Source organism: Sarcophilus harrisii, chromosome 5 (assembly GCF_902635505.1).
Source record: "Sarcophilus harrisii chromosome 5, mSarHar1.11, whole genome shotgun sequence".
Lineage (NCBI taxonomy): Eukaryota > Metazoa > Chordata > Mammalia > Dasyuromorphia > Dasyuridae > Sarcophilus > Sarcophilus harrisii.
This window is the reverse complement of record NC_045430.1, coordinates 20804141-20817381: the sequence shown is the minus strand read 5'-3', so window position 1 is coordinate 20817381 and position 13241 is coordinate 20804141. Positions and strand designations below refer to the sequence as shown.

At 35.4% G+C, this 13241-nt stretch overlaps 1 protein-coding gene across 1 annotated transcript in view; it reads right to left on the bottom strand.

The window, feature by feature from the left end:
- ALDH1L2 (aldehyde dehydrogenase 1 family member L2) overlaps window positions 1-13241 on the bottom strand; it is a 68465-nt gene that overhangs the window by 38972 nt on the left and 16252 nt on the right. The window contains exons 2-3 of the mRNA XM_031941042.1: window positions 5193-5337; window positions 774-1008 (exon numbers count right to left, since the gene is read on the bottom strand). Of these exons, the coding sequence (XP_031796902.1) occupies window positions 774-1008; window positions 5193-5337 (380 nt within the window). The remainder of the gene's footprint in view (window positions 1-773; window positions 1009-5192; window positions 5338-13241) is intronic.

Sequence of the window (13241 nt, the reverse complement as noted above, 5' to 3'; positions counted from 1 at the left end):
TGGATTGTTTGCCATCTAGGGGAGGGAGTGGGGGGAAGGAAGGGAAAAAATTGGAACACAAGGTTTTGCAAGGGTGAATGTTGAAAAATTATTCATGCACATGCTTTGAAAATAAAAAGCTTTTAAAAATTAAAAAAAGATTAAAAAGAAATCATCTGAGGATTTAGAACCAGAAGAGCTTTATGTGTAGGCAGGCAGGCATTCATTCACTTATGAGTATAATAAATATGCACTGCGTGTCTACTAAATGCAGGATATTTCACTATGTTAAACAAAAAAATGCTCCGGAAGACCCGATTCACTCATTTGCTTCCAAAGTAGTAACATCAACAAAATATTCAAATAACTGGAAGAAAAAAAATTCACAGAATAAAACTGGAAACAGTATGAAATAATTTTAATATTTGAGGCTGCTTTTTCCTCTCAATAAATGGACAACAAGGGGCTGTGGGAGTGTTATAGGACCATGGATGTGCAGATTAGGTTGGGGTATTACTCCTAGAGATATGCCCACCCTAACTGACAAAGTGAACTAGAAGTTTTCTACAGTTACTTCTGTCTGCCTAACTGCTCCTTCAGAATGATGCTAAATGTAAGCTTTCCCTAAGCTCCCTTAGGAGCAGCTAAGTTCTCCAGAGAAAAGAGCTGGTGCAATGACTCAGGGACCTGTGGATGCAGCCCAGTCTCCCACCTGTCCAGGTTAAGAATAGAAAGATGGCAATCTTTATGGAAATAACCATGTCCATATTTTCTGTCTTCAATAGTCATCTCACCAGTTGATAGCAGAAGCTCCTCGGTGACGGGGAAGGATAGATGGGTGATAGATAATAGAACCATGCTTCGGGCAATCAATCACATCCATGGGAATAAACTGTGTGCAGAAGGGAAGAACATTCAGCTCAGCTCCTACGGATCTATAGGCTTCAATGACTTCCTTGATGGTCTTGCCTTTGATTCTCCATCTGGGAAACTTAAAAACTGGGATGCCATCTTTCTCTGCAGCCAAAGCTGGGCCAGGGTGGGGATAAGGGAAAGAAGCAAGATTTCTTTTTAATGTGGTTTATGAAAATACAAAATACAACTGTGTAGGAATTTATAATATTCAATGACTCCCAGAATAAGAAAATGAAAAATAAAGCATAATAGGGAAATAATGATACTAAAGTAGTGTAGATCTTGGCCAAAGTTCACCCTGTTTTCTTATAATTCAGTGGCAAATATCACCTGGTTTCCATATTGATTTTTCCACATTTTATGCAACTATATAAATCATAAGTCATTTTGCTTATAAGAGAAAAGACATTAAAGCATGAAGGAAATGATAAATTAACTTCATTGTTATATTGGATAAATTATGGTTGCAGGGTATAAATAAATCACGGTATTTCAGAGTGGGAAAATGAATGTAGAAGTCATTTGGGGGAGAGTTGGACTAAGATTTTGTTGGTGGAATGATGAAATTATTCCAACTGTAACTATCCTCAGGGGAAGGCCCAGTGTGGAAAATCCCTCCGTGGATGCTTATCAGTACAATGTCACTGAGAAGTTGAGCAACTTGTCCCTGGTCATGTGGCTACTTTGTGTTGGAAGAGGACTGGGTCTTCCCAACTCCAAGGCCAGCCCTCTCTGTTCAAAGTCGCCATACTGCTTTTCATGCATAGAGTTTTTTAAACACAGTTTACAAAGGATGAAGGCCAGACCATGCTAAGTATTCAGGATAGGAGAGAGCCTTAGAAGACAGAATGTCCCTTAATCCAATCCCATCATTTTATAAATGAGAAAATGAAGCATAGAGAATTACATAGACTTGCCCAAGATGACATAGGGCAGAGAGATGACAGAGCCAGGATTTGTACCTGGTTCTTAAGCTGCACATCCAGCGCTCTTCCCATAGCACAGTCTGACTATAAAACATTCAGGCTGGGAAGAATCGATATCAAAAATCAATATAAAAAATGAGTGTTAAACTCAGATCTCCAAATCCAAAAAAAATTTGGTCGGTGCTTCTTCACTGGGTGATTAATCATGTGGACAATATAGAGCAAGAACAAGAAGTAACAAGCTTAAACATTAACCACCTATCAAGTTGGAAAATGATAGTTAGATTAAATGAATATTTATGCTTGGTTGCTCCTTAATCAAAGTTATTTAATAACAAGTGCTGAAAGAAGAGATTGAATTTCTAGAAGCCATAAATGAATTAGAATTATTATGCTCGTTTTAACTACTAAGATTAAACTTACTTTGGCAGAGTAATTGCAGAACTCAAATGATAATTGGATTTTGAAATCCTTTAAAAAAATCAGTGGAGTAGTACATCCCTTAATTTCTATTACTGAGAGAGGTTAAGGCTGGTGGATCAATTGAGCTTGTGAGCTTCAAGCTGCGTCTGGGTTAAAGCCTTAGATGTCTGTACCAAGTGCACTACGTTGGTGAATACCTTGGGAGTGGAACACTACCAGGTTTCCTAAGAAGAGGTCAACTGACCCAAATCAAAAAAAAAAAAAAAAAAAAAAAAAAAAGGAGCAGGTTAAATCCTCCAGTATTATACTGGAACCACGAGTGGCCACTGTACTTCCAGCTTGGGCAAGATAGGAATATTCAGTCTAAAAAAAATAAAAATTTGTTGTTGTTGTTGTGTTGTTCAGTTGTGTCCAACTCTTCATGATTCTATGCACCATAGCACACCAGGTCCTTCTATCCTTCACTGTCTGTCAAAGTTTGTCCCCACTCATGTTGGTTGCTTCCATGATGCCATCTATCCATCTCATTCTTTGCCACTTTCTTGTCCCTTTGCCTTCAATCTTTCCTAATATCAGTATCTTTTCCAGTGAGTCCTATATTCTTATTATGTGGCCAAAGTGTTTAAGCTTCAGCTTTAGAATTTGACCTTCTAATGAATAGTCTGAATTAATGTCTTTAAGTATTCATTGATTTGGTCTTCTTGCTGTCCAAGGATTTTACCTGCCATTATACAGCTCAAGTTCTTTGTAGTCATACTAGAATTAAGTCAACTTTAGTATTAAATTTATTCCACAATTTATTTTTACTTTGAAAAAGAAAAAGGAATCATAAATTCATTTAGTACTAAGATAAATAAAGGGTAATTATTCTGTGACGTAAAGCTACAAAACCTGGCTCCAGTGGTTAAAGACGCATGTACTCAAGACTTAGGCTTGGTTAGGAGTCATACAGAGATGTAACTAGATGGGGACAGGACAAATAGACTTATTTCTGAAGCTGCCATGGCACTGGAGCATTGCTCTCCTTGGAGATGCATTGGAACAATGTGGAACTTCCTTCTTTATTCCCTCTAATTATATTTTTAAGGCCTCCAAATGTCTACATATGACCATGACCATTAACTTGCTTTAAAATCCACTAAATCAAAAACAAACAAAACAAAAAAAACAAAAATAAATAAAATAAAAATAAGCAAAAATAAACAAAACCCCCAAATCCACTAAATCATGCACTTTTGAAAGTAAAACAAATTTTTCTCTAAGAAAAAAGTAGGCAAGCATCAGTGTACATGTGCTATACAGAATGAAACCCATCTACATCTCATCTTACATGATTTTCTTCCACGTTTTTTCATAAGTCCTTATAAATGATCCATGTAATGAACAGGAGGTTTTCTCTGGATGACTGTCTATTATATGTCATTCTCCCTCCATGACTAACTTTTGTGATCATATGTGTCCTTAAAAATGTCTTCTCTGCCACAGTTATTATTTGGTGACATGTTGGACCATGTATCTTCCCATTGTTCCTTGGGTTTCTTGACATTTGACTCTTTGGAGAACCCAGTATTTGGTGATTCTCTAGCACACAGCACTGCTACCTGGATGGACTTGTGATGCAGTGGGCAAAACTTTCCCTGGAAAAGATCACAAGCTATTCACACCTCCTCACTCTGTGAGAATCTTGTCTATTACCTTTGTCATGAATCCCCTAGAGAAGATATACTTAAAATGTTGGAGGCTACCCTCTGGCTTGCTTGTCTTATATTACATATACTGTTGTATTACATTACATTTTCTATTCACATTCTGCATCACTTTGTTACCTGGTCTTTTCTGATGTTTTTTATCCCTTCCTACTGGCAACATTTGACTCACATTAATCCTGTACCTATCTGTTGTCTTCTAAATTATCTGGAATTCATTTTTTAAAAACTATTATTGCTGCCAGAAAGATCCAATCAAACAATAATAGCGCTAAAAAGGAATACTCACAAAAATCGAAACCAAAACCAAAAAAGAATATTCCAGGAACCAGGTATTGGTTGGCTTGGTTTGGACAACTTCATTAAGCTTTTTATAGACTTCCTTTTCTATTTTTTAAAGCACAACTTGAATGGCCCCTCCTTCAGAACCTTTCCTGTAATTATATATTACAGGAAATATTACTCTATAATTAGGTAAAGTATAATTAGGTAAACAGTGGAGCAAATCTACAGTACGGGAAAGTGTTGGTAATTCTAAGGAAACTAGCCTCTCTTTCACTCTGGGATTACCTATAGGTACCAGGTAAAATTAGAAGAAGCTTGCATTTCTGAAGTGGTATTTAATTTGATCTATTATATTGCAAAGGCTGAGTTATGAGAGTCAGAAGGAAGATGGAACAAGAAATTCTTGAAGGAGAGTAAATACCTCAATGGGTTCTTCTGGATGTCTTTGTTACTGAGTAAGTTGTGTCCTGGCCTGAGATCTCTGAAGTCTTGGGCCAGAAGGCTTGTAGAGGATATAACAACAGCATCTGAAGACTTTCCTATTCCTTCAGTATGTCTATGATCAAAGGTTTCCCTCCTTGGTCTTCACAAAGCATCCTTCTGTGTCCTTATGCGTTAGTTCATGATGTATTTATTTTGTATTACGTATATATCACATTTTACTAGCAATGTTATTTGTGCATTCATCACATCTGTCTACTTGGATCAAAGTTCCATGAAGTCAGGACAAAAGTTTTATTGGAACCTTCTATTTCCATTCAGTGGCTGGACAGGTGACTTCTGAGGACACTTACATTTCTGGTTGTGTGCACCTTTAGATAAGAGTGCTCTGCATACAGCAAGTGCTAAATAAATGTTTGTTGAATTACAATAAAAAAGGCTTCAGTGCATCATAGCTGGCAAAAACTATCTCCTTTAGAAAAATAAATAAATGTATTTTAAAAAATAGATAAATTACCTAATGGATCAGCTTTACCATCCTTGTCTGGAACTGTGAACACTCCAACCACCCGATGGCCTTCTTTCCGGAGGTGGCTATAGACTTCTTGCCCAAAGAGACTCTGGCCTATAAGTGCCAGCTTCAGCTTATTTTTATAATAAACCTGGAAAATAATTATGGTATGATGTTTTAGAACGAATAGAAGGAAATCACAAGTTCTTTGCCAAACAAAAATAATTTCCTGGATATGATAGATATAGATAAGAGAAAATAATATACTTTTGTTATTTTTAAATAGCACTTTATAATTTACTAAGCACTTTCTTCACAACAACCCTGTGAGGTAGGATCAGTATTATCTCATGTTTCTACACAAAGAAATGAAGGCTCAGAATTGTTAAAGCCTATGACTTGTTAAATGGCAGGGATAGGACTTAAAACCAGGTCTTCTGACTTTCTCCTCCCTCCACATCAAGTCCAGGATTTCCTTCCACCAACACACCACTGCCCATATGGAGGCTACTTGAGCCAAAGAGTAAATTTAATAAAAATTCTTTACAAGTCTTCCTTTAAATGCTAATGGATACAGTCAAAGAAGGATTTATTAGCAAAGTTGATTTTAATGAGAAGTCACAAGATGTGGCAGAAAGAAGCGCACATTTGTAGTTAAAAATTTAACTCATTAGTATAGTTTTTGTTGAAAATTATATGCTGTATACATGTATCTATAATAATAGCTAGCATGTTTATAGCCCTTTGAAGTTTGTAAAACACTGTTATCTTATTTGATCATTACAACAATCCTGAAAGGCAGGTGCTATTATGAGGAAACTATTAGGGTTTTAGATGGAAGTTAAATAACTTGTTCAGGCACATATAGTTAGTATATGAGGCAATAATGGGAGGTACAATCCCTTATTTAGTATTTTATTTTTCCCAATTACATGTAGAATAATTTTTAACATTTTTTTGAAATTTTTTGAATTCCAGATTCTCTCCCTTCCTTCCTCCCCAACTCCCCTCATTGAGAAGGCTCTTGTGAAGTCATGGAGAACATTTCCATAAAAGTCGTGTTGTGAAAGAAAACAGCGTAGGACCTCCCACTCAAAAAAAACTTTCAAGAAAAATGAAATTTAAAAAGTATATTTCAATCTATATTCAGATATATTCAGTTCTTTCTCTGGATATGAATAGCATTTTTACCATAAATAAAAAGATACAATTCCTAAGGCCAGGACCTTCATATATCAATTGTGCACTGGGCACTGTGACAAATATTATGGATAGAAAAAATATGATCTGTTTCTTGTCCTCAAGAATTTTTCAATTTAGGAAATAAGACAAAAAAGCATATATATGGCTATTTATGGTATAAGCATACAAGAGAGGCCCGATGAAGAGAAACAAGATATTTAGGAAGGGAAAGAACTCTTCATTCTGGAAGAGAGGTTTTTAGGGGAAGGAAATCAGTGAAAGAACCACAGAAAGAGTCCCCAAATTAGGCTTGAAAGAAATAGTAGATCTGATGCTGAATAAAGTCAGCAGAACTAGGAGAACACTGTACACAGCAATAGCAAGATTGTGTGCTGATCAACTATGATAGACTTACTCTTTCCAGCATTTCAGTGATCCAAGACAATTCCAATAAACTTTGGATGGAAAATGGCATCTGCATCCAAAGGAAGAACTATGGAGACTAAGTGCTGATAGAAACATACTCTTTTCTTTTTTTTCTTTCTTGTGATTTCCCCCCCTCATTTTGATTTTTCTTTCACAACATGACTATGGAAATGTGTTTAAAAGTATTGTATTTTGTATTGTATTGTATTGTATTGTATTTTAACCTACATCAGATTTCTTTCTGTCTTGGGGCAGGGGGGAATGAGGGAGGAAAGGAAAAAAGAACAATTTGGAATTCAAAATCTTAGAAAGGTGAATGTTGAAAACTATTTTTACATATAATTAGAAAAAATAAAATGCTATTAAGTGAAAAAAAGAAATACCAGTTTTTAACCAGCAGAAATATGGGGAGGGAATCCTTACAGTCCTGGAGGATGGCACAAGTCAAAGGATATTAGGAAGAAAAATAGGATAAGAAGTAGGATCAGTAAACTGTCTAAATTTGACTGAAGGCTGAGAATATAGGGCTAACTCATCTTAGGTCAGTACCATAGTCAAGGACAAAAGGAAGGATGAGAACAGAGTTGTCACCATTGCTGTAAGACAGAATGCTGGATCATCTGGCGCTGGCGCTACCATTATGGTTTTGGGGATGAAGTGAATGGGAAATTAAATGAGGAAGAAAAACTTCCACTGGTAATCATTTAATTAGTGCTATCCTAGCTTTGCAGACATTTTCATTGGTTTTGGTAGGTATCACACTCCAGTAGATCCTGAGTTTCAAAAAGAAATATTTGTTAGTGAGAACCCTTGGAGACTTTGCTGTATATTTCCCTTAGATGCTGTTCTCATGAGAAAATGACCAATCCCTCTTTCCTCACATGTTCCCTGGAAGTATTATGCTCTATGGCAATGGAAAATCTCTTTTGTAGCTTGGGGTGAGGGTGTTAGTTTGCCAATATTAGGGGAGCATGAATTTTTTAGCTTTTGTGAAAAAGATACATGTAAAAACCATGAGAAAAAAAGGTAAAATGACTTATTATATAGCATATAATATATGGACCAAGGAACACTTAAAGCTTTTAAGCAAGTGATATGATCAAACCTAATTATTAATGTTACTTTGTTAAGGGAAAAATGGAGATAGGAAGACCAATAATAAAAATTGTATATGTGCTTAGTATTTATATATTACATATTATTATATATACATATATGCTATATAATGACATATACATCAATATGTATATAGATAATCCCAAATCATTCATATTTTTAAATAAATAGAATATATGTATTTGTTCATTTAGCAATAATAGCTTTTATTTTTCAAAATATATGCAATGATAATTTCCTTTCTTTCTTTCTTTTCTTTTTCTTTCTTTCTTTTTTTTTTTTCCTGAAGCAGTTGGGGTTAAATGATTTGCCCAGGGTCACACAGCTAGGAAGTGTTAAGTGTCTGAAACCAGATTGGAACTCAGATCCTCCTGACTTTCAAGGCTGGTACTCTATCCACTGAGCCACCTAGCTGCCCCATGCAAAGATAGTTTTCAACATTCACCTTTGTAAAACTTTGTGTTTTATTTTTTTCTCCCTTCGTCTTCCTTCCCTTCCTCCCCTAGATAGCAAGTAATCCAATATAAGTGAAACATGTACAATTAAAAATAATTTATATTTAAAATTTGATTTTCTATTTAATACAATATTTTATTGTTAATTCCATCAACTGTTTCAAAAAGTCATTTTAGAGTATTTAATAAAATTTTAAAATAATGAAGACAGTGAAATGCTGTGCTCTTCTTCCTTATGCTGAACTTTTTTCTGCTACTAATTCATTTCTTTTAATGTAGAAAAATCTCTTCTTGGAGCAACACAAGGCATCTATCTAAAGCAGCACAGGCTTATTTATATAAAGTGCTATTGAAACCTCCTAAGGTAGTCATGAAATGAGTGTTTTAGTTTAAAGGGCATTTTTTCCCCTCCAAAATCCTATCCAGTAAGCAAAGATCCTATTATCAATTAGTGTTCAGCAATTGAGAGAATCATGGTGTCACTGTGGATATCCTTCTCTTCCAAGCCCATCACAATCCCTCCATGATTAGTACCTCCTAAGCGCATGGTTTTGGGCAGTCTTTAAAGTCTTTAAAGAAGAGGTACTGTAATCAAAAAAAAAAAAAAATCAGCCAACTACGAGATGCATCTCTCCAAAGTTAGCTAAGAATGTAGGTATATAGTCCATTACAAGGTTTGAACTTGAAGCCTCTCTCCTGAGGCAATTGGGGTTAAGTGACTTGCCCAGGATCACACAGCCAGGAAGTATTAAGTGTCTGAGACCAAACTTGAACTCAGATCTTCCTGACTTTAGGCTGGTGCTCTATCCACTGCAACCTAATTGCAACCAAAGCCTTTTTTTTTCTTTTTTTTAAGCTTGCTATCCCCTGCCATAATTGAGACCCTTTGGAGAGCCCAGGTTCATTTTCATACCAAGATGAAACATTCAAAAAGGATTTCAAGACAGTTTATAAGGGGAAAAAAAGGACTTGACTAAACATATCAAGTTAAACATTTTATTCCAGAAATGCCCCACAGCAATGAAGGGCATGATTAAGTTTATTTTTTTTCTCACAAAAAAAATCTTGTAGACTACATTGATCATTTCATAGTGAAACAGAATCTTTTCTTTTTGTATTTTATAGTGAAATTAATTAATCAATTATTTTATAAAGCTTTTTATTTTCAAAACATATGCATGGATAATTTGACAACACTGTTCCTTGCATAGCCTTGTGTTTCAAATTTTCTTCTCCTTCCCCCATATCCCCACCCCTAGATAGCAAGCAATTCAATATATGTTAAACATGTTAAAATATATGTTAAATCCAATATGTATAACCATATTTATATAATTCTTTTGCTGCACAAGAGAAAGCAGATGAAAAAAAGAAAGTAAATGAGTAAGAAAATAAAATGCAAGTGAACAACAACAAAAAGAGTGAGAATGCTATGTTGTGGTCCACACTCAGGTCCCACAGTCCTCTCTCTGGGTGCAGATGGCTCTATTCATCACAAGATCATTGGAACTGGCCTCAATCATCTCATTGTTGGAAAGAGCCACACCCATCAGAATGATCATTGTATAATACTGATATTGTCATGTACAATGATCTCCTGGTTCTACTCATTTCACTCAGCATCCCTTCATGTAAGTCTCTCCAGGCCTTTCTGAAATCATCCTGCTGATTGTTTCTTATAGAACAATAGTATTCCATAGTATTTATATACCACAATTTATTCAGCCATTCTCCAACTGATGGGTATCTACTCAGTTTCCAGTTTCTTGCCACTACAAAATGGGCTGCCACAAATATTTTTGCACATAGGTCCCTTTCCTTCCTTTAAGATCTCTTTGGGATATAGGCCCAATAGAAACACTGCTGGGTCAAAGGGTATGCACAGAAACTGAATCTTTTCATCTTAAAATAAGGGTGTAAGAAGAATATTCATATTGCCCATTTTACACATGTAGGCTGTAGGCATGTCATTTAAAAGAAATGGATATATGGCAGGCTAGACACTTTCCCCCACTTTTAAAAAAAAGTGTTATTGATATCTTCTCTTTATGTGTCACACAATCATTCCCCTATATACCACTCCAAATGGAGCCTTTCCTTGTAATAAAGAGCTAAGCTCCAACAATAGATAGATAATGCAACATTCTGGCTCTTAGTCCCTGCAAGAGGGAGGTCTATTTCACCATAGATTATCATGGGTATGATTCAGTTAGTATGGTATGATAGAAAACAAAGAGATAATGCACCAAGATAAATGATTATTCCTTCCTAAAGCTGTTTTCCCTTGCCTTCTACAACATTATATGATTTTGAATTTTTTTCCTCCTTCATCCCTTATGTATAAGCATACATTTGATTACATTCTTCAAATTCGATAAATCCATCCACTAAAGCCCCATTCTCGGGCCTCCTGTGACATGGAAGTGATTTAGGGCTCTCTAAAGCTGGATTAGTTCATGCTTTAATAAGTCCTATGATAAACTATAAAGGCTTTGAGTATGGGAATAAGACATCGAACCCACAACACTTCCTAATAATAAGACCTGTCTAAAAGTACAATGAGCTGAGGAAGGGGATCCCTTTAATTCAAGAGCTTTTTGTAGAATTTGGAGGAGCATTTCTCAGGGATGATAGAAAAAAGAGTTTCTTGTTTAGGTTTGAGTTAAAATGGATGGGTGGAAAGGTTTCTTACCACTCAGACTTTATCTGAGGACTTAGATAAATTCTAACAGGAACATCACCAGAATGTGGGCAATCAGAGGATGATTATTTTTATTTTGAACTCTAGAAACTCAAAGGCCATCTACTAGGGCATAGAGGAATTATATCTGTCACCACAGGGAGTACTTACACCAACAAAATCAGAAATACTGACCTAAACATTTTGAGGTATAACCCAGACAGCCTTTCACACATGGGATCCAGAAAGTTAATTCACATTCAAGGCATTCTATGGGTCAGCAGCCACTCAAAATTATTATAACTACTTTCCCCTCCTTCCACTGATCTGTTTATTTTTGCAAGGTGGGAGTACACATTTGTTCAAAACAAATAACGTTTAATTACTTAGTAAATTAAGTGATGTAAAACATTCATCTATATATGAAATATGTTCAAATGGGCTACCATACCACCACAGGAAAGGCATGCACATTGGGATTTCCCAGCATCCAGGGACTCAGATCTTTAGGCATTTGTCACCTCTGATGCTTCAGAATTCCCAGTGGTACTCTCCTCTTGGATAAGCTTTGTATCTCTACTGGGCAAGGATTTGCTCTGTCCTATTAACTTTTTTTTTAGCTGTTAACTTGAGTTTTATTAACTTTTGAAGGTTATCTGCATTTTCCCCCTCTGATGCTTCAGAATTCCCAACGGTACTCTCCTCTTGGATGGGCTTTGCATCTCCACTGGTCAGGATCTGTTAACTTTTGAGGTTTATTAACTTTTTTCCTTTTCTCTTTCTTTTTTTTTCGTGAGACAATTGGAGTTAAGTGACTTGCCTAGGGACACACAGCTAGGAAATGTTAAGTGTCTGAGGTCAGATTTGAGCTCAGGTTCTCCTGACTTCAAGGCTGGTACTCTATCTACTGTGCCACTTAGCTGCCCCAGAGGTTTATTAATTTTTGAGGATTATCTACTTATCCTCTTTTGGTCTGTCTGCTACTTCAGCTAGGATGTCACTCTGTGGCTAAAGAAAGGGTCAAAGCCCTTTCAATGCAAGCCTAGAGCTATGAGTTACCATACCCAGACAGACAGCCTACAAAAGGCACAGGCTAAGAGTGAATCTAATTTTTTTTTTCTAATTTTCTGCATACTGAAAGAAAATGGCCCTACCTATCTAGCTGACTTGTGGTTAGACAATTCCTCTTATTTGTTAAAGCCCAAATTAATAGTTTATGTCTCTAAAACCTATTTTAGGGACTCCAACTAGCAAAATTCTTTAAAAGCCATGTAGGAACTGGGAGACAGGGGAGGAGTGATGGGAGGTAACACAAGGCTTATTTCAGCTCCATTCAATTCCCTAATTGGTATAAGAATAATTCTAGAGGCAAAAATGAAAGGACAATCGAAAACAGAGAGACTAGACCTCATATAGTCTCATCTTTATTAATATACATGCCAACAATAAAATCTCTGGTTGTTGATCACTCTAACCAGCCCCCAAATGCTGACTTTTTTATTTAAATAAGGTATATATGATATACACAATGCAAATGTAATAAGATGTTCAGCTGGCATGATAATACCTTTTGGAATTGAATTCCCCTTTCATAATGCTTCTAGAAAAGGCTTCAGAATGTTCACATTTGTAGAACTCGTTTTGTATTTAGAAATTCTGATTTCATGACTGAATAACTGTCTATAACAAGATGGCAGAGTTTCAATGTTACAGGGAGTCAAGTAAAAAATAAAATTATTACCATTAGAAGGCTCACATGTCAATTGATTCAAGAATTTTTAATTTAAAAAAAATGTTTACTAATACTTGCTATAATTTCTCCTATCTGCAAAAATAATTATAAGCAACTATTATAAGTAAGGTAAAATTTGAAGTAAAAGTGAAGTAAAATTTCATCCTGTTTTCTTTAACATGTAAAAAAGTACTATGTCAATTTATGGCTGCTAAAAAAACCTTAAAGGTATTTTTCTTTTTTTCTTTGAAAAATTGTGTTATTATATATATATGTGTGTATATATATATATATACACATATATACATATACATACATGCATAAATACACATGTAAAAACTCTACCAACATTGAAAGCATTTAACAATTCTGGTTCTTTTAAGTACCTACTATGTGTTAGGGATTGTGCTAAATGCAAAAAAAAAAAAAAAAAAAAAAAAAGGAAAGAAAAAAATTACCTTCAA